The sequence below is a fragment of the Seriola dumerili genome, unplaced genomic scaffold (genome assembly GCF_002260705.1).
Source record: "Seriola dumerili isolate Sdu_G_001 unplaced genomic scaffold, Sdu_1.0 BDQW01000219.1, whole genome shotgun sequence".
NCBI lineage: Eukaryota > Metazoa > Chordata > Actinopteri > Carangiformes > Carangidae > Seriola > Seriola dumerili.
The window spans coordinates 3,911,771-3,930,115 of record NW_019174474.1 but is presented as its reverse complement, the minus strand read 5'-3'; the positions used below and the strand labels follow the sequence as shown (position 1 = coordinate 3,930,115).

General features: G+C 41.3%; 2 protein-coding genes across 3 annotated transcripts; both read left to right on the top strand.

The window, feature by feature from the left end:
• The first annotated feature begins 4,386 nt into the window (after window positions 1-4,386).
• LOC111228668 (receptor-interacting serine/threonine-protein kinase 3-like) lies at window positions 4,387-9,474 on the top strand. The gene is made up of 12 exons (XM_022754668.1): window positions 4,387-4,478; window positions 4,760-4,938; window positions 5,069-5,411; window positions 5,506-5,657; window positions 5,758-5,807; window positions 5,994-6,152; window positions 6,312-6,385; window positions 6,553-6,613; window positions 6,724-6,779; window positions 8,553-8,598; window positions 8,769-9,011; window positions 9,100-9,474. The coding sequence occupies exons 2-12, from the start codon at window positions 4,787-4,789 to the stop codon at window positions 9,105-9,107; spliced, it is 1,344 nt and encodes a 447-aa protein (XP_022610389.1). The 5' UTR covers window positions 4,387-4,478; window positions 4,760-4,786; the 3' UTR covers window positions 9,108-9,474.
• Window positions 9,475-9,960: 486 nt separating this feature from the next.
• Window positions 9,961-18,008, top strand: LOC111228586 (inosine-5'-monophosphate dehydrogenase 1b-like). 2 transcript variants are annotated; one of them, XM_022754564.1, is made up of 16 exons: window positions 9,961-11,027; window positions 11,697-11,795; window positions 12,417-12,465; window positions 13,199-13,300; window positions 13,478-13,552; window positions 13,666-13,872; window positions 13,976-14,063; window positions 14,181-14,380; window positions 14,556-14,646; window positions 14,758-14,853; window positions 14,945-15,088; window positions 15,386-15,527; window positions 15,646-15,789; window positions 15,885-15,968; window positions 16,252-16,268; window positions 16,396-18,008. In XM_022754564.1, the coding sequence occupies exons 1-16, from the start codon at window positions 10,792-10,794 to the stop codon at window positions 16,497-16,499; spliced, it is 1,878 nt and encodes a 625-aa protein (XP_022610285.1). In that variant the 5' UTR covers window positions 9,961-10,791; the 3' UTR covers window positions 16,500-18,008. The 2 variants fall into 2 exon arrangements, with proteins under 2 accessions (XP_022610285.1, XP_022610286.1); XM_022754565.1 differs by lacking the exon at window positions 16,252-16,268 and having other exon boundaries at window positions 16,396-16,508.
• The last annotated feature ends 337 nt before the right edge of the window (window positions 18,009-18,345 follow it).

The following is an 18,345-nucleotide window of genomic DNA, read 5'->3' as shown; positions in this document are numbered from 1 at the left end:
TATTTGTATCAGCCACAATGGGAGCATGACAGAAAAGAAAAGAAGACAACGTAATTTTTCCTCAGCTTTATCTATCTATCTATCTTGGATGTGCGTGATGCAGGTTATTTGTTGTGCTGTCAGTGCAAATTATTTAAAGCAGCTCCTGTAATTACTGCAGGAGATAATCACTTAAACACCTGAAATATTAATATACACAGAGGCAGGAGGCATGATCAATATTAATCTTGGCTCACACACAAACACATGCGCGCGCACACAAAACACAACATAACACACATTTACTGCATAAACTCACATTAATAATTAAGATAGGTTCAAGCTCTGAACACGTCAGCATGAATACAAATGCCAGGGATTTTGTGAACAAATCACTGAGCTCTGAAATGAGTGATCAGATGTCACTGCTGTTCGGCATGTGAAGGAAAATTCACCACAGAACAGATTTAAGTCATGTTATTCCTTATCCCTGGTGAGCTTACAGTAACAGGCGTAAATAAATCTCTGCCAAAGAAAACACCAAAAGAGCCAATGATGTCCAGATTGAAATGTCTTGCTCATGGCCAACTGACAGAGAGTAAAGCGGCTCTGAATGGTGAGAAAATTGTAGACGTGGGGCTCTAATCAGAGATGGAACAGTGACATTAAAAAGTTGTGACAGTAAGGTAGTTTTTCTATGTGAGTTGGGGTGACAGAAAAAAAAATGTGCGGTGACAGCAAGGCATTTTTAAAGCTGTCAGCTATGACAGTAACAGCACTTGTAAAGGAACGCCCTCTATGCTAATTCTAACATATGCAGAGGCAGTGCAAAATGGAGTCAAGGGACACCAACTGTCTGCGATATGAGTCGATGCTCAGCAGATAAACCCATTCATGTCTCCACGCTATGCAAGGCAAGGCAAAAAAAAGAGTGACAGTATTGACAGGATTTGTTGTAGTGTGCAAATTTCTGCAGAAATAAAGGGACGCTTTTATTTTGTAATTCCTTCTTTTATTCCTGCCGTCTTCCCTCACACTTCCTTTTACATCTTTTTCTCTCTGCCCTGTCCGTCCTCTCTTGCACTGCTACTTTTACTGCCCCCTCTCCCTCAAGTGGGGTGCATGGCCTATCGCCATAGTAACAGACAGCCATGACAGGTGGAGATAGCAGGTAGTGCGGCGATGCATGACTCCCCCTGGGACTGCAGAATGCCAACACTATAGAATGAGAATGAGCAGAACATGCCCTCTTATACAGACTCAGCCAGTGTACGGGGTGTACATTCAATTCATTGAAGCTTATCATAAGAGGGGTCCATGCCTTATCTGTATTCCGCACATGCAGCAAAGCCACACTGCCATTGTTTCACTGTGCGGCTGGACAGAGGAGTTCAGTGGATTGAAGCATGTTGTGTGTTTCTATTTCATCGCTCTCTATGGCCAGATCTGAACCAGGCTGAACCAGGGAAAGCCAAGCCAATCTGTGTCATGTCAATGAAGGACTGGATGTTACGCTAACAAGATCCTGCAAATCCTCTGCCAGGGGCTGCAGCAAAACTGGTCTCTCTATAATATGTAATTGAATTGGTTCAGTCTCAAAGATGGGAAATGATCACACACTAATCTCTGTCTCACACACACACACACACACACACACAGACACACACACACACACACAGACACACACACACACACACACACACACACACACACACACACACACACACACACACACACACACACACACACACAGACCAACCATTTAGCAACTTATTTACATGCACATACTGCAGACACACACATAATTTTTGCTCACACATGAATTAAATGACTCCAACACACACTGATACCATGTTCAGCACCCCATGGCTGCACTGGTCTGTCAGGGATTTCTCCCACACTTGACCACTGCAGTAGTTGCACAAGTGGAGGAGCTGGACAAAAGCTAGAGTTTTGTGAGTTGGATGCAAAAAGACACGCGTTTCTTTTCTACAGAAAGCAGCTCCTGATCCTCACTAGAAAGTTATCGGAAGATTGAAAACTGGTAGATGGTAGTAAAGGGGAGGAGCAAACAAGCAAGATACCTTTTAATGAGATGACAGCTTACATCCTGCTTTAGTGGGTGCATGAACATTTGCCACGAGGAGAGAGTGATGAGAGAAAGGCACAGCAGAGGAAGAAAGAAACAAAGACAACCAGTAGACAGCGCGGGCAATACTGTACCCCTCCGAGACTCACCATGAGCAAACACACGGCTGATTCAGGGATGAGTTGGACAGCCATGATGGGATCCTCCTATAGATTCTTGCGAAAAAAGAAACCTCGCCAATTTCCTGGATGGACTCTCTTCGTTATCCTCTTCCTCCTTCTTCTTACTCTGAGTCTTCAGTCGGGAAGCAGGCTCACCTCTGTCCAGATGAAGTCCCTTGACTGGTCCTCCCACTCAGTGTCCTTAACCACCACCTCCCTTTGCTTTTCAGTCAGTGCTGCAGACAACCTCTGGTCTCTAATTGTAATGCCACAGTCTCTGGAGAGTCTGTGACTCCCTAGACTCTCCAGAGTGAAAAGCAATCCTCCGTCTTCCAGTTTTTTGATCCCAGAGCAGAGCAAACACCCCCCCCCCCCCACTCCTCCTTTCACTTTTAAAACACTCCCTGCAGACCCCACGCCCACCTCCCCCAAACCCCTGTGACTCGGGTGCCTCTCGCTAAATGCTCTCCTCCCTCAGTTGCTGCCTTCTGCCTCCCAACACAAAGCACATCCAGGCGTGCACGTGGATCTATCTGCTTTCTCCTGAGGCTGTCCTGTCGCTGCTCCAGAGGATGCAACCTGCATCAGTGATGCTCCCCAGCCTTGAAGCACTGGTGGGAAAGACAGACGCTCACCTCTCCACTCAGAGATCCAGTGCAGAGAGCTCCCCTTTACACCAATCTCCCCGCCTCACATATCATCAGCATGAGACAAGGGCAGAGAGGGAAGCAAATAAAGGAGAGTATAATAAATGGTTTCAGAAGGACAGAGGATGAGGTAAAGGAAGCCAGGAGGAGAGATGTTGTGGAGAGCAGCCACTGGTAAGAGAGGTCCACACTGTGCTGAGCGTAAATGAGGGTGGGTGGAGAAGAGGGAGGGGTGAGAGCAATAGAAATGCAGAGAGTGAGAACAGACCGCGCCTATCGATGCCGGCTGAAAAAGCAAGGCAGCATGGGATATGAGTAAATACACTTCAGTTTGCTTAATGAAAGGGCTGTAGATGTGAGACTGTGCACACACAGTATAGATCCATGATAGCTGATGTGTCCACAGGAGCCTATGCCTGAGACTGTGATTTTTCTAGATCAGCGTTTGACATCAATAATTTAGACAGACAACAGTCTCAGCGTGGCTTTTGTCTTGCGTGTGCAGGGAGGGAGCATGCAGGGCAGAGAGACAGAGGGATGAAGAGAAGTAATGAGAAAGAGATTCTAGGAAGAAGGTCAGGAATCATGTAGGTGTAAGACCAAAAGCAAGGCTCAGTGCAGTAGCTGTAGCTCAGCTTAAATATTGTGAACATGTAATTATCTCCATGATGGGCAAATGTGTATGCATGCGTATGTTGCTGTGGATGTTTGAATGAATGTGTATGTGTACTTACATCTTGAAATATATTTAATAATTTTTTCTTAAAAGAACTTGCAGGCTAATAACTAGTTGTAACTGGTTTCATTACATCTATTTAATCCAATGTGAGTGAGTTATTATTTGTGAAATGTCTCACTAAATCCTGTGTTTAGCAAAAAAACAAAAAAAAAACAAAAACAAAGGGCAGCCACTATTCAGAGCTTAGCACTCAGAATAATGGAGAAAGGATAATTCACCTTTCACTCACAAGACCTTGAGTGAAATGTTGTGATTTGTTAACTTAATAATAGGTCACATGTTTATTCTTTATCTATATTGAGGCTCATTCAGAACTGACTCAAATAAAAGCTGCAGTGTGAGCAAAACTTCCTAGATGACACCGAAAGATAAAAACAACTGGACTGAAAGTTTATAACACCACACCTTCAGATAATCACCATAAAAATAATGACACAAGAAGAAATATATTTCAGTATGTGGCTGTATTTAATTCCTACAAAGAAAAAAGTCTAATGCAGTTGTATGTTTATTTATGTTTTTATTTTAAAATATCATTATTACATTCCTTGTAGAGAATTGCAGTCAAACTTTGCTGGTGGAAGCATTTTGATTCATTCTTTCCACAGTATTCTTCTTCATCCAAAAAACAAAAGACTAACAGGAAGTGTGACCGACACTATTCTCAATACCCACTTCATACTTGTGGACTGAGCAGACCATGCAGCTCAAGTTTCTCAGTTTTAATCCCACCCCTCAGCTATTGCATCATTCTAGAAAATCAGGAAGTAACAGCTCTTAACGTCTCTGTTCTCTTACAGCTTGAGTGTGACAGACTCCCAACTCTTGGATTTTTATGTGGACAACCCGTGAAGGGATATAAGGTAAATACACTTCAGTTTGCTTAATGAAAGGGCTGTACAAGCCAGATTTTTAATAACATAATGAGAACAAGACACACCAGAGAGATGTTGATGGAATGTGTGTGTTATGTGCTTGAACATAGGTTGAACCTCTTAGCTGCTGCTCTTACTCACTCTGACTGTATAAACAAGAACACAGTACAAGCAGTAATTGCAATGCAGTGTATACAAACAAATGTATAAGTAGCTGCTTAACACTTTCATTTATGTTTCATTTCTTTTTTTTTTAACATAAAATATAGATTTGAGGATTGCAGTCTTAGCAGGAGATGGCGCTGCCGTGCCACATGACTGTGGTCCCTGATGATTTGGAAAAGAAATGGATGTTTCTCGGTCGTGGGGGATTTGGTTGTGTCTACAAGGCCAGGCACAAGGGATTGATGTTTGATGTGGCCATTAAGCTACTAAATGATGATGTTCGGTAAATTTATAAATATCTATAAATATTCTGGAGGACTTATTTTAACTTAATAATTCATGCACAACCAGGGTAAATAGGAGTTCAAGTAACACTTTTTCTTTTGCTTTCTCTCTACTTCAACCCTTATAAGGTGTTCTTCCAGCACCCTTGTGCCCAAGGAGAAAGAACTGTCTAAAGAGGTTAATCACATGGATCAGGCTTCCTGTGAGTATGTGCTGAGGGTTTATGGAATTTTTGAGGGAATTCCGCCAATTGATGGATTCTCCATGGTAAAAGGAATAGTTATGGAATACATGGACAGAGGATCACTTGAGACCCTGCTAGAGGAACTGTCTGGCCCTCCACCGTGGCCCCTGGCCTTCCGCTTGGCCCATGAAGTGGCTCTTGGCATGAACTTCCTCCATTCAAGGGAGCTTGTCCACCAGGACCTGAAAACAAGCAATGTACTGCTGACTGATGAATTTCATGCCAAGGTAGAGTGCCATTTACCTAAGCACTTGAGTTTATATGAAATAAAGCTTATTTGAAGCTTATTTAATTGTTTGTGTCTGTTTTTTTTCTCAGTAGCTAGCAGACTTTGGTCTGTCCAGGGTTTCAAACAGTGCTATTAACAGCAACAGAGAAACGACAGGAGAGGAAGGAGGCTCATACAAGTACATGCCTCCTGAGGCATTGCTTAATGCTTCTTATATACCTAGCCGTGCTTTTGACAGATACAGGTAAACATTCAAATCAATATTTTTAAATAGGAATACTGTATGGTTCAAATCTTGAACAGTTTGAACACGTTACTAAAAAGTGTTTGTCTCTTTTGATCAGCTATGGCATCTTTCTCTGGTCTCTTTTTACTGGGAAAGAGCCCTATCCAAGTGCGTATAATTCAATTTTTATTGTCTTATCATTTTTTTGTTTGATAATCACTGTTTCCCTCATAATTCATCACTTTACAACCAAACAAAGCATGTTCATTTCACATGTACAGTATGTACACAAATTGTGCATTTGTGTTTTTGCATGTTTTGATGCATTTCTTTGTTATATCACATGTACAACAGGGGCTCAAAGGGATCTTGTGGAAAACAAGGTTGGCAAGCAGGGGCAAAGACCTCCCTGCGATGCACTTAAACAGGAGAAGGTAGCAGGGTTAGAAGATCTGGTTAAACTCATGAACTCATGCTGGGACCACGATCCATCCGAGAGGCCAACATTTAAGGGTATGTATTCGTTATGGCGAATATACATAGGCTACTCACTGTCACCATAATAAAACATTTGCTACAAGATGAACTTGATGCTTCCACCTGCCTTATTTCTGAAACCACAGTTCATTAATGCACACTGTAATTTAAAATGAGACTTGGTTTATGTTTCAGCCTGCCTTGAAGTTACTGAGATGGTTTTCTTAAACCACAAGGGCAACGTTCGTGGTGCAGTCGATCAAGTCTTGGTACAAGTCATAAATTTCATGTCAGAAAATGAAAGTGCTGATTAATCATGAATTATACTTTATAGGAAAAACTTCTAATTGGTTTATTTCTTTCTGTTTCTGTGTGTGTGTGTGTGTGTGTGTGTGTGTGTGTGTGTGTGTGTGTATTTTTTCCCTCCTTATTTTAGGTTTCACTGAATCCAGATCTAATCAGAAGTGTGCCGCCCAGTATTCCTCGTCAGACACCAGGTAGACTCTTAAATACTGTCTGTGGGTTGGGTGAGTTCAATCTCATAAATGATAACCTTACTTTCCATTATAAAACATCATGCAGATGATTCTCTCTCTTTTGTTTTCAGAACAGTCAGGGTCAGATGATACTATGGATGGTATAACTGAGAGGTTTTCAACACAGGTATGCCAAATGCACTTTGATCATTGCCTCACTGGAACATGAAAAGAAACTATGTAACTTTATTTTTAAAAGTTGTTGGGTCTGAGCTCTACCTCATGAGCTGGACACCAACTATGTGTTGAATTTTGGTTGTTTATCAATTTATTGGCTATCATAAATTAAGAAAATATTAATATTAAAAATATTAATATTAAATAATAACTTTAAAATTAATTAAAGTTCACGGGGCACCAGCCTAAACTAATAGGCAAAATAGCCAATATGGTTTTAGTCTCAAATTATTACCATTAATCTGGAACTCTGATTAACAATTATCTTACTAACTATAACCAAACTACCAAATCAACAGTAAGTTAAAGTTGAAGGATTGGAATTCTACAAAGTAGAGGTTGGCAATATTCACGCTTGTGCAACATTAAACACACCAGTAGTTATACTTAAAGGCATTTATTTACCATGGAGCAGAGTAAAACACAATGTCTGATCTAGTATATACAGGTGTGTGTATGTGTGTGTGTGTGTGTGTGTGTGTGTGTTTGTGTGTGTGTTTGTGAGGACACAAACAAAGGCAAGATGGCCGATTCAAAGTGGTCACTGTGACCACATGATCTGAACAAAGAAGACTACACAAGATGGCGGTAAACAAAGAAACTACTCAAAATGGCCGCTGAGACCACCTGGGGTGTGTGAGAGGGAAGGTGTGAGTTTCTTTGTTAGCCTAGCTCATGTAATCTAAAGGTACCAGGTTAGAGGGAGGAGGTTAGCTTCATGCAGGTTCTAGAACTGAGACGTACTACTATGTGTGTGAACATACGTGTACCTGATTAACTGTATGACTGACCACAACCTAAGCAAACATTACAACAACAAGACATCAATCAACAAGTACATTAACAAAGTTAAGACTTCTGCTGCTTAGTTATGCTGTGCTGTGCTATGCTGTGCTGGGAAAGGTTAGGCCCAGTCAGTTAACGTTACCCAGTCCTGGAAACCAGCAAAGAGGTCCTTTCCAGTGTTGGTGTAAAGTCCAGTGAGTTAGGAAATTTCCTAGTGGAGTAAAGTCCTGTCTGGCTGTGTTACTTTGCAGTTATCTCCTTTGTTCTCCTCACAGAGTTAGCTGTTCCATGCTAACTCTGCTACAACTCCTGTTGCTTGGAAAACCAGCTGGCCTTGTGTCGTAGCTGCTGATTCTGAAGAGAACTTGGTTCACTCACAGTTAATCCGAAGCAGGTCGCTGCTATTGAGGAGAATAGTGTTTGCAGGCTGCTGGTAGCGGGCCGGCGAGAGAGCTGGTTTCTCAGGTAGCAGGGCTGATCTGGGCTGGGGCCTTATTGCCCTTTGAAGAACTGAAAGGAGAGAGCTGGAGCTGCTCTCCAGAGCAAGCCAAAGGAGAAGAGAGCAAGAAGAGGGCCAGAGATCTGGTTTTGTTTGGTGACACCCTTGGGGGTCACATGTCACACGCTGACCCACACTGGCTGGCCAGTAAGGTCTGTGGGGGGAGGGGTCGTCCCCAGGTGTGAACGGTGAGGAACTGTGGAGTGTGAGTTCCTTTGTCCAGTGGAGCAAAGAAACATTTGGTCTCTTGAATGATTGAGTCCCAACAAAGTAATATCATTGAGATCGAGTAGTAAACAAAGAAAAACAAGTCAGATTAGGATTTATGTTCAACTATTTAAGTTTATATTTTCATATTTTTTTATATTTCCCTTAAACTGTTATCATACAATGCATGTATTAGTTCACAGTATAGTAACTTTTTACTTTTGCCAACAGGAATTGGACAGTGGTTCTGCTGAAACAATGAGTGATAAGGATAAAGGTGAATATTTTTGTCACTGAACTGATGCTTGAAAAGTTTTTTTGTTGACATTTCCTGTGTGTTGTAAAAAAAAAAATCAAATGAGTAGGCCTATGACTTTGGCATTTATGAAAGGTCACATTTATAATTTAATCATGCTTTTTATTTCATTCTTCTTCATTTTCAAACAGCAAAGTTTGTTGATGACAACAAGTTCACGTTAATTGAAAAAGTCACAAAAGTAATGGCTATAGTAGCGGAACTTGGCGACATGATCCACAGCGAACTCCAGACAGATATCGCCGTTACACCGAAACCCCAGGAAAAAATGAGAATTCTTGTTGGAACTATATTACGTTCAAATGTGGAAAGCGTCACAGCTGCCTTCTACAATGCCCTCAAGAAACATCAGCCTGGACTAGTGAAGGAGCTCGGTACAATTTGCTCTTCTTAAAGCAGTCAAACATGGTTTCTTCTAATACAAGTTATTCAAATTTTTAATTTGTATTTCATTTCTTTCAGATGGATAATTCTAAAGCAGGACGTGTCAAGGATCTTGCTCATCTTTTATATATTGTATGTTTGTGTATATGTAATATGTCATTTATTTTCCATTGTTGACATTATGAAGCTTGTTTCTTCCAGTGGGTGAGAGAGAGAGAGGGAGAGAGATAGAGAGAGACTGTGTAAGAGGCTTTTCTGGTTCAATCCCTCAGTAACTGTCACAAGCAGTCAGTCAGTCAGTCACCTGCAGATGAAGGTGTCGAGGGCAACCTAGGCAACAAAGTTACTCTCCCATCTCAGTTTAATGTACACGTTTGTTGTTCACTGTTCTCATGCTGAATAATGGTCCAAACAATGAACTGTTGAATACAAAAATTTTTGAATACATCTTATATTGGATATAACCAACACTATTCTCCACTAAGCCTATTTTGTTATGTGCACAATGAGCTTTGGGAAGCCACTCTGTCATCCAGTTTAAAGTTTAAAGACTCAATTCCAACATGTTGCTTTTAAAGGTTCTGCCTTTAGTCACACACTCAGAGACACTTGTGTGTATTTCTCTCTCTGTCTGTCCCAAAGGACCAAGACCTGCCACGTAACAGCATACTGGGACTTGACCTTTGTTTCATTCACAGCTCCGTCTCCTTGAGCTCTGCAAAAACACACACACACACACACACACACACACACACACACACACACACACACACACACACACACACACACACACACACACACACACACACCTTCACACCATGGTAATCCTCTGAGGGGAAAGTGTGTTTAAGTGTCATCTTGACCCATCCTTCTCTTCCTCAGTCCTACTGCCTCACTCCACCCTACACACCCATCTCACCCCACCCCATGCTGTATTAATGCTCCCAATCCTCTTTGTGGGAGAGTGACGTCTGCTACTGTCAGAAACAGAGTTAAGCTCAGCAGGCACCAGGAGAACGGAGTGGAGAGAAGCTCCCAGCCTTAGGGATAACCAAGCAGCACTGCATTCTGGTCCTCCAGGGGGAAGAAACTCTGCCGCCTAAGCAAGACCTGACTCTCATCCCCAGCGGCTGCTCATGCCTCCAGCTGGGGAAAATACAGGGAACTCTAAATTTGGTTTGTCAAGATAGTTGGCTTCATCAGCAGGTTAGCTAAATACTCCGCCACCCTGCCAGAGGGCCTTGATGGCCTCTAAGGATGAGTGCTGAGAAGCTGGAATACAATCTCTTCCCTGGGCAAACAACATTGTTTTAAGAGACTTTTGTTGCTGCTGCTTCTGTGTTTTTAAGATTTTTGAAGAAAAAAAAAAACAACCCAGAAATCTTTCATCTTTTTCATGCAGGTGATCCCGTGAAATCTTGTGAGATCTTGTGAAATCTTCTATTTTTGGTCATTTTGGTTTAACTGCCGTACTGGCAACAAAACAGATGGCAGGACAGCTTCCTCCCATGTCAGGTGTGTCTGAAAGGTGTGTGTGTGAACATGCACTCAAAGCATCGGGTGTCTATGAGTGCCTATAATTGAACAGCAATCTGAGTGTGCTGGTGTGTCTCTACTGGGAGCCGCTGGGGCCACTGTTTACTTGGAGTGTGAGGGTGTGATTTTGTTAATGTGTATAATACAAGTCAGAAGTGCTTGAAGAGTGTGTGTGAGTGTGCGTGTGTGAGGTGGTGGGGCCCTGTGGAGGTTGTAGCCCTGGATTTCCTCGAGATGGAGGGTCATGGTTATGACCGGTTTGGAGATGGGGAGAGGGACAATTACCAGATTGATTACCGGAGGATTGTAGGAGACATGGAACCAGCTCGGCCACGCATCTCAAACAGGGATGGGGAACAACCTCACCCCTATGGGGCCTATGCTCACCCAACGCCACATGGACATGGGCATGAGACAGCAGCCCAGCGATACAGCGCTACACGAATCCAAGCTGGATATGAACCAGAAAGGTCAGTCTCACACTCACCACTCTGTATAGCCAGTAAGGTCATGACTTTTACAGCACTCCAGACCTTCTCTAGCCTTATAAATCATAAGAAAATGTATCTTCATGAGAAACCAAGATGTTTTCTGATGTTTTCCTAGTAGCCTTGGCTGTGCGCTTTTTCAAGTCCATTTATCAGCTTCCTTGGCAGCCAACCAAATCCTCTTACTTACTGTACTGCCGTCATAAGTGTATAGAAGGAGTTTCCATTGACAAGGACGGATTCTTTTTGTTAGCATTTCCTGTCTTGACTCCAACATTTGTAATAGGATCTGGTTACAGCATGTGAAATAGAGGTCAAGAGAGAGAAGAGCAAAACAACATGCATGTTTTACACAAGGGATGAATATATCCAGCTATAAATAGCTGGCTAAATCAATGTTTGTTTGTTTTTCAGTGAGATTTGCTCATGATTTATGCACACTGCTTGCAATCACAGGAAGTATTAGACTGAAGATTCAGTTAAAATAGGCAATGACACGTTCATTAAATTATTAAAAATCTGTAAGAAGTACTACAACTAATGTCAATTCAAATCTAGAAGCTGTGAAGTTAGTTCATGATAGAAATACAAGTGTCATCTATTCATTGTTATATTGTTACACACTTACATGCGTGTGTTTTAATATTTCAGCATGGCAGACTACTTGATCAGTGGAGGCACAGGTTATGTTCCTGAAGACGGGTTAACAGCACAACAGCTCTTTGCCATCGGAGATGGACTAACATACAAGTGAGAAATGCTCATGAAAACACACACACAGATACATTTTAACGGTATTACTAACACACTTACGCAGATGCATGTGCACAAATGGTACAACATGCATGTGCACATACAGAAGCACACAGAATTATGCAATGTCTTCCATTAAATGTTCAGCAATATCAGTGATGACACATCTGCTTAGGTTTTATATGGAGGATTATAATGAGTAATATGACTTTCAAGGATGACTCTGAGTGGTGTCACAGTCATTAAAAGCAGGGTCTGTGTGTGTGTGTGTGTGTGTGTGTGTGTGTGTGTGTGCTTGTGGTGTGTTAATGGGAGATGAGTGTAGTTTCCTTAATGGAGGTTATATGCAGGGTTCATCAGTGTGCAGAGGATAAATACAGAACATTTCAGTGAGTTGAAAGGCTGACAGATTATGTCTGCTCACTATGAGCTAAATGTTAAAAAAAACTACTGTTCACATACACCATGAAAGCTATATGATGCTCGTTTATGTAGTGACTTTCACTACTAATACTGATGATTAATTCAATTTATGTAACGCTTTTCCACTTCTAATGTAAGATGTTCTCATGTTCTACCCTCTGACCACATGTGTCTCCTCTCTCTCTCCCCTCTCAGTGACTTTTTGATCCTCCCTGGTTTCATAGATTTTACCTCTGATGAGGTGGTGAGTATCACACTGTCCAGCCTATCACAGTCCACATATGCTGTTCCCAGGCTAGCGCATAGTACATTGTGGATTAATTTGTTCATAGATGATAGCACAAAGCATAGTTTCTATGGATAAACGTGAGCAGTCTCATTTGTCATAGACGAAAGGGGTCACAGTAAGTTTTCTGCATGTAAGGTGTCTCTACTGTTGTAGTCATGTCAGTCCTTTGGGCTACAGACATACTCTTGTCCTCTAGTGTTCGTTGATATTCATGTTCTTCATAATAATTTGAAAGCACAGTTTGCTGTAATCCTTGTAATTAATCCTTCACTCTTTGTTATGTTCGTTAGTGAAGGGTGCTTGAGCACAGGGTTGTTTATTTGACTTGCTTTGTTTTTGTCTTTGCTCGCTCTGCTGGGACATTAAATTAATTTCATGCCTTGGTCACATGGGTTATTGCTGAAAAGCAGGTGTTCAAAACAGACGCACACCTGCGTCATCTAACACTCAGTAGGTGAAATCAGCGAGTCGGCCTCTAATGTGTCTAAACTGTGATGCCTTTGTGGTGCAGCTGTTTGTGAGGAAAGTAATGTCATGCTGATTTATCTCCCAGCATCCAAGCCCACACCTTTGGAGTAATTTAGAATGTGTTACAGCAGACCATTTAAGATTATATTTTAGACTTTGCTTTACATGCTTATCAGTGTTTAAGATGGTGTTTCTGTTTCCAAATGCACCACACTTTTAGGATCTAACCTCTGCACTGACAAGGAAGATCACCCTGAAGACACCTCTCATTTCATCTCCCATGGATACAGTCACAGAGTCATCCATGGCCATCGCCATGGCAGTGAGTACACAGCACTACCCTACACACACCATACATAAATGTTCACTCAACTTAGCAACAACATGCTCCACAGTCTGTGGCAAGAACAGCAAAACCTTCTACCTTTGAATATTATTTAATATGGGGTTTTCTTCTCTTTTTTTTTTTGCCCCTCTATCTCTGATTGGCTGGTTTCAGCTAATGGGAGGGATTGGAATAATTCACCATAACTGTACAGCTGAGTTCCAGGCCAATGAGGTGCGCAAAGTCAAGGTAAGACTGACCAAGTCAACAAAGACATGAGTAAGTTATCTGTGACACTGAATGTCACTTTGAAAACACTCTACACTGAAACCTCCTAACCACTCAACATTTGTGTTTTTCAGAAATTTGAGCAAGGCTTTATTACAGACCCGGTGGTAATGAGTCCCCGACACACAGTGGGGGATGTGTTTGAGGCCAAGATACGCCATGGTTTCTCTGGGATCCCTGTTACGGAAACCGGCAAGATGGGTAGCAAGCTGGTCGGCATTGTCACCTCCAGAGACATAGACTTTCTGTCTGAGAAGGATCATGACAGACCCCTGGAAGAGGTGGGCACATAACTGATGTGTTTATATGTGCATGTGTAGGAGAACATGCAGCAGTTACATGATGTCAAATAAGTCCAATCATTTGAACCTCTTTTTCATTCAGGCAATGACAAAAAGGGAAGATTTAGTTGTTGCACCAGCTGGAGTCACACTAAAGGAGGCTAACGACATACTGCAACGTAGCAAAAAAGGTAAATCTGTCAGAGAAGTCACACTACTGTAGAGGCAAAGTAATCAACAATTGAACTTAGATACAGACTGATTTTTTTGCTCCTTTGTGCACTCATTTTACACTCTGACTCTTTTAGGTAAGCTCCCTATTGTAAATGACAGTGATGAGCTGGTTGCCATCATTGCCAGGACAGACTTGAAGAAGAATAGAGATTATCCCTTGGCTTCCAAGGACTCCCGCAAGCAGCTGCTGTGTGGGGCTGCCATCGGTACGAGAGAGGATGACAAATATAGACTGGACCTCCTAATGCAGGCTGGGGTGGATGTGGTTGTCCTGGTAGGTTTTAACTGAGGACTGATCTAGTTTTTTTTTTTTTTTAATCTATGATTGCATTCTGGATGTAATAGCACACGATGTTCCTATTTATTGTTTTGACTCAACTTAAAATCTGTAATGCATTTTATTGGTGCTTCATCTTTCATTGTAAGTATTTCAACTATTTTATCGACAGGACTCCTCCCAGGGAAACTCAGTGTATCAAATCAACATGATAAACTACATCAAACAGAAATACCCTGAGCTACAGGTTGTTGGAGGAAACGGTGAGCTCATCTTTGTTCTTCTGGGCTTTCTTCTGCATTTGTGGAGTCAAAACTACCTCTTTACTATCTCCTCCTCATTCAGCTTTTTTCTGTGTCTCTGTCTCTCTCTAGTGGTGACAGCTGCTCAGGCCAAAAACCTCATAGATGCAGGCGTGGATGCCCTGAGGGTGGGCATGGGGTGTGGCTCTATCTGTATCACCCAGGAAGGTATGATAAAGAGTGCAGTACTGTGAACATCTACTGTCTTTAGATTACATTTTTTTGTGTGACTAATACTTATTTTACTCCTGTTCCTCAGTGATGGCATGTGGACGGCCCCAAGGAACATCAGTGTACAAGGTTGCAGAGTATGCACGACGTTTTGGAGTGCCAGTAATCGCTGATGGAGGCATTCAGACTGTTGGCCATGTGGTGAAGGCTCTGGCCCTGGGAGCATCTACAGGTAGAAAAATGCAGTATAACCCATTTTCCTCAAGAAGAACATTTTCATGACATACATTTGAAACAGTCACTAGACACTTTCGTGAAATTACATATGAGGCACGGGTCTGAAGGATGCATGACTTGATGATTGGCAGTTCTGGTCATTTAACTATGTTTCTTTTAACAAATAGGCAAATTTTTCAAAATGAAATCAGTGTTTTGTAAAATCTAGTTGTAGTCTTTTTGCCCTCGCTTGTTTTCCTTTGCAACCAGCATCACTTCCTCCCACTTTTTTTGTCTGTATTTCTGCCTTCAGTTATGATGGGGTCGTTGCTCGCGGCAACCACCGAAGCTCCAGGAGAATATTTCTTTTCAGATGGTGTGCGTCTGAAGAAGTACAGAGGAATGGGTTCCTTGGATGCCATGGAGAAAAATAATAGTCAGAAACGCTACTTCAGGTGGTGTTGCTGTATAAACACTTATTCTGGAAAAATCTACAGTCAGAGGATGTCACTGTGACACATGTAGGCCTATCTCTTACTCTGTGTGAATGGTTCTGTGTTTCTGTGTGTCCAGTGAGGGAGATAAGGTAAAGGTGGCTCAAGGCGTCTCAGGCTCAGTACAAGATAAAGGCTCCATCCACAAGTTTGTTCCTTACCTCATCGCTGGTATCCAACACGGCTGTCAGGACATAGGAGCCAAGAGTTTGTCTATTTTACGGTAAGTGGGAAATTGTGTGTGTTTTTTTGTGTTTACTGTAAGTTTATCTTGTGTAAGGGCTTTTGGCTAGTGTGAGCTGTGTGTCTTTGTCCCAGGTCGATGATGTACTCCGGAGAGCTGAAGTTTGAGAAGAGAACCATGTCTGCTCAAATGGAGGGAGGAGTTCATGGCCTCCACTCGTAAGTCTGACTTCTGACGCTGCGGTGACCTTTCCCCCACCTTTACAACTCCTTCGTACTCCATGTGTCTCTTTTTTGTGATCCTTATTTCTCCTGTCTAAATATTATAGCGGGAGTGATGGTTTGAGGACGTCTGTCATCATCTGTTTCCTCTTGTTGTCTAAGCTTCACTTGTATTCAGTCCCTTTGTCAGAAACCTTTTTTTGTCAAATAATTGACCTGTGTTTAGCAGCATCAAATTGTCTTCTTTCTTCCTCTTTTCTTACCCATGCTATCATATTAGATATTCTTTTGTGCCATGTAAGTACAACCAAGCGGTCGTCACACCGCCATCCTTCTTTGGTTGATTCATCTCCATTCAAGACACAGACAGACATCAAAACACAGAAAATGCTAATACTTTACGTTTTTTCTATTCCAAATGCAGTTATGAGAAGCGGCTTTACTGAGGCAGGAGGAAGAGGAAATGCTCGATCAGGACCCAACGTCCCGACCCCAGCAGCTATGAGCAGATGTACCGGGCGCATGTGACCAAACTACAAACACAAAGCTATTGTTGCCGTAAAACATCCACTCTAAAATCTGACACCTCTTGTTTGTGTCCTCTTCTCGTTCTCCTGTTTGTTCTCATCTCTGATCCCTTTCAGGATAGACAAAACAACAAACTTTAATCCAAGCAGGACGTCCAAAGGAGAGCCAAAGAGTTACGCAACTGCACATGAACTCTTTGGCTGTCTTTCTCCTGCTGTGGCCAAGGTGTAGTGAGGCTAATGTAATTAACTACTCTGCTGATCCCTTTCAACAAGCAAATGCAGTGACTACTTTGGGATAAGCTGACCTAATGAGAGGCCCATTTCCCCATTGGCCTCTGAATTGGACCCTGATAGAGAAGAGTATACACTTGTATATACAGTGTAAAGCTTGCAGAGTTGCAGTCTTTTATTTCCAAGCTCATTTCATATGCCACATAAGATACTTAATTTTCTTGCAGGAAATCAGGCAGTCTATATTTTAGTTACATAAAAAAAGACAACAAAAAGCACCATATCTTTGACATATGTTTTGAATATTTTACATTTTATTTTATTAAAAGAGGAAAGAAACACAAATGTTTAACACATTTAAGATAGTTCTTTGCTGATGTTAAAAGCAGGCTGCACAAGTGTAAAATAATCTTAAATTTTATGTAGCCATGGTCATATTTTATAGCCTGCGACCTTGCATAAAGCTTACTGAGTCAAGAGTAAACATGTTGTACACACAGGACAGTTATGGTTTCATTGTCTTCTTACTGCACTTGATAGTAAAAAAGTGGTTGTTACAATGATGGATGCTCTACTCTGATCAACCTGCATGTAATGTGCTGCACTGTTGCAGAAGGGAGGCTTGGCATCAGCCTTAACTCACACAAGTTTGTAGGAAGGAGCGCCTTACAGGAGCAACCACATGTATTCTCACTCAGGATTACCCTCTGTTCATGTTATTTGGAGGAGGAAACACTGGACAGCAAACGGTTTGAGTGACGAGACAGGACAGTATCCATGCTTTACTTTACATTTATCTGATTATAATCCGTTTACTAGTATCTGATTATAATTACATACATTATCCCCATATTCATAATACAAATGAGTCTTGACATGTTATGACCTTCCATAATTTAATTTTGCAAAACTACATTGTTAATTATATGGCTATCAACTGTACATAATATATAATACAGATAGTTATGCGTCTTTTTTCAGGCTCAGTATTAAATAAATTAAATGGTGAGTCACTGGCATAGGGCTAGATTTATTTCTTTGTAGAATGATAGACAAAAAGATTATTCCAGTTTTAAAATATGATTTCTTCTTTTTCTAGAAGGTTCTCATCTTTGGTATTATATATTGCTCTATGATAAACACTGAATCTGAATTACGCAATAACTTCCAACCAAATAAATGAGCTATTGTACTATTCGTCTATCATCCACACTAAGGCTTCAGAATGATATTTACTGTAAATAGTATGACATGAATAAAGATAATTTTGACAAGGGCATTTTGATTTTGGTTTAACATTTTTTGTCCTATCTCCAGAAAATTGTGTTAATACCACTTGAGGTCAATATTGTAAAAATATAGTAAATATAATTTAGTAAAAATTAAAAAACGATACCACTCAAATGGTTGGCTAAGCAAGCAACACAAACTCATCCTGTGTAAATATGATTTTTCCTCAAATTTCCATGTTCATTGCACCACACTAAGAAAACATATTATCCTGTGTGAAAACTACTAAATACCTAAATGTGTTTTCCTATGATGGAGTATAAGTTTACCAACTCTGTTCACTTAATGGACATCAAGGTACTGATCATGTGATGGCAAAATAT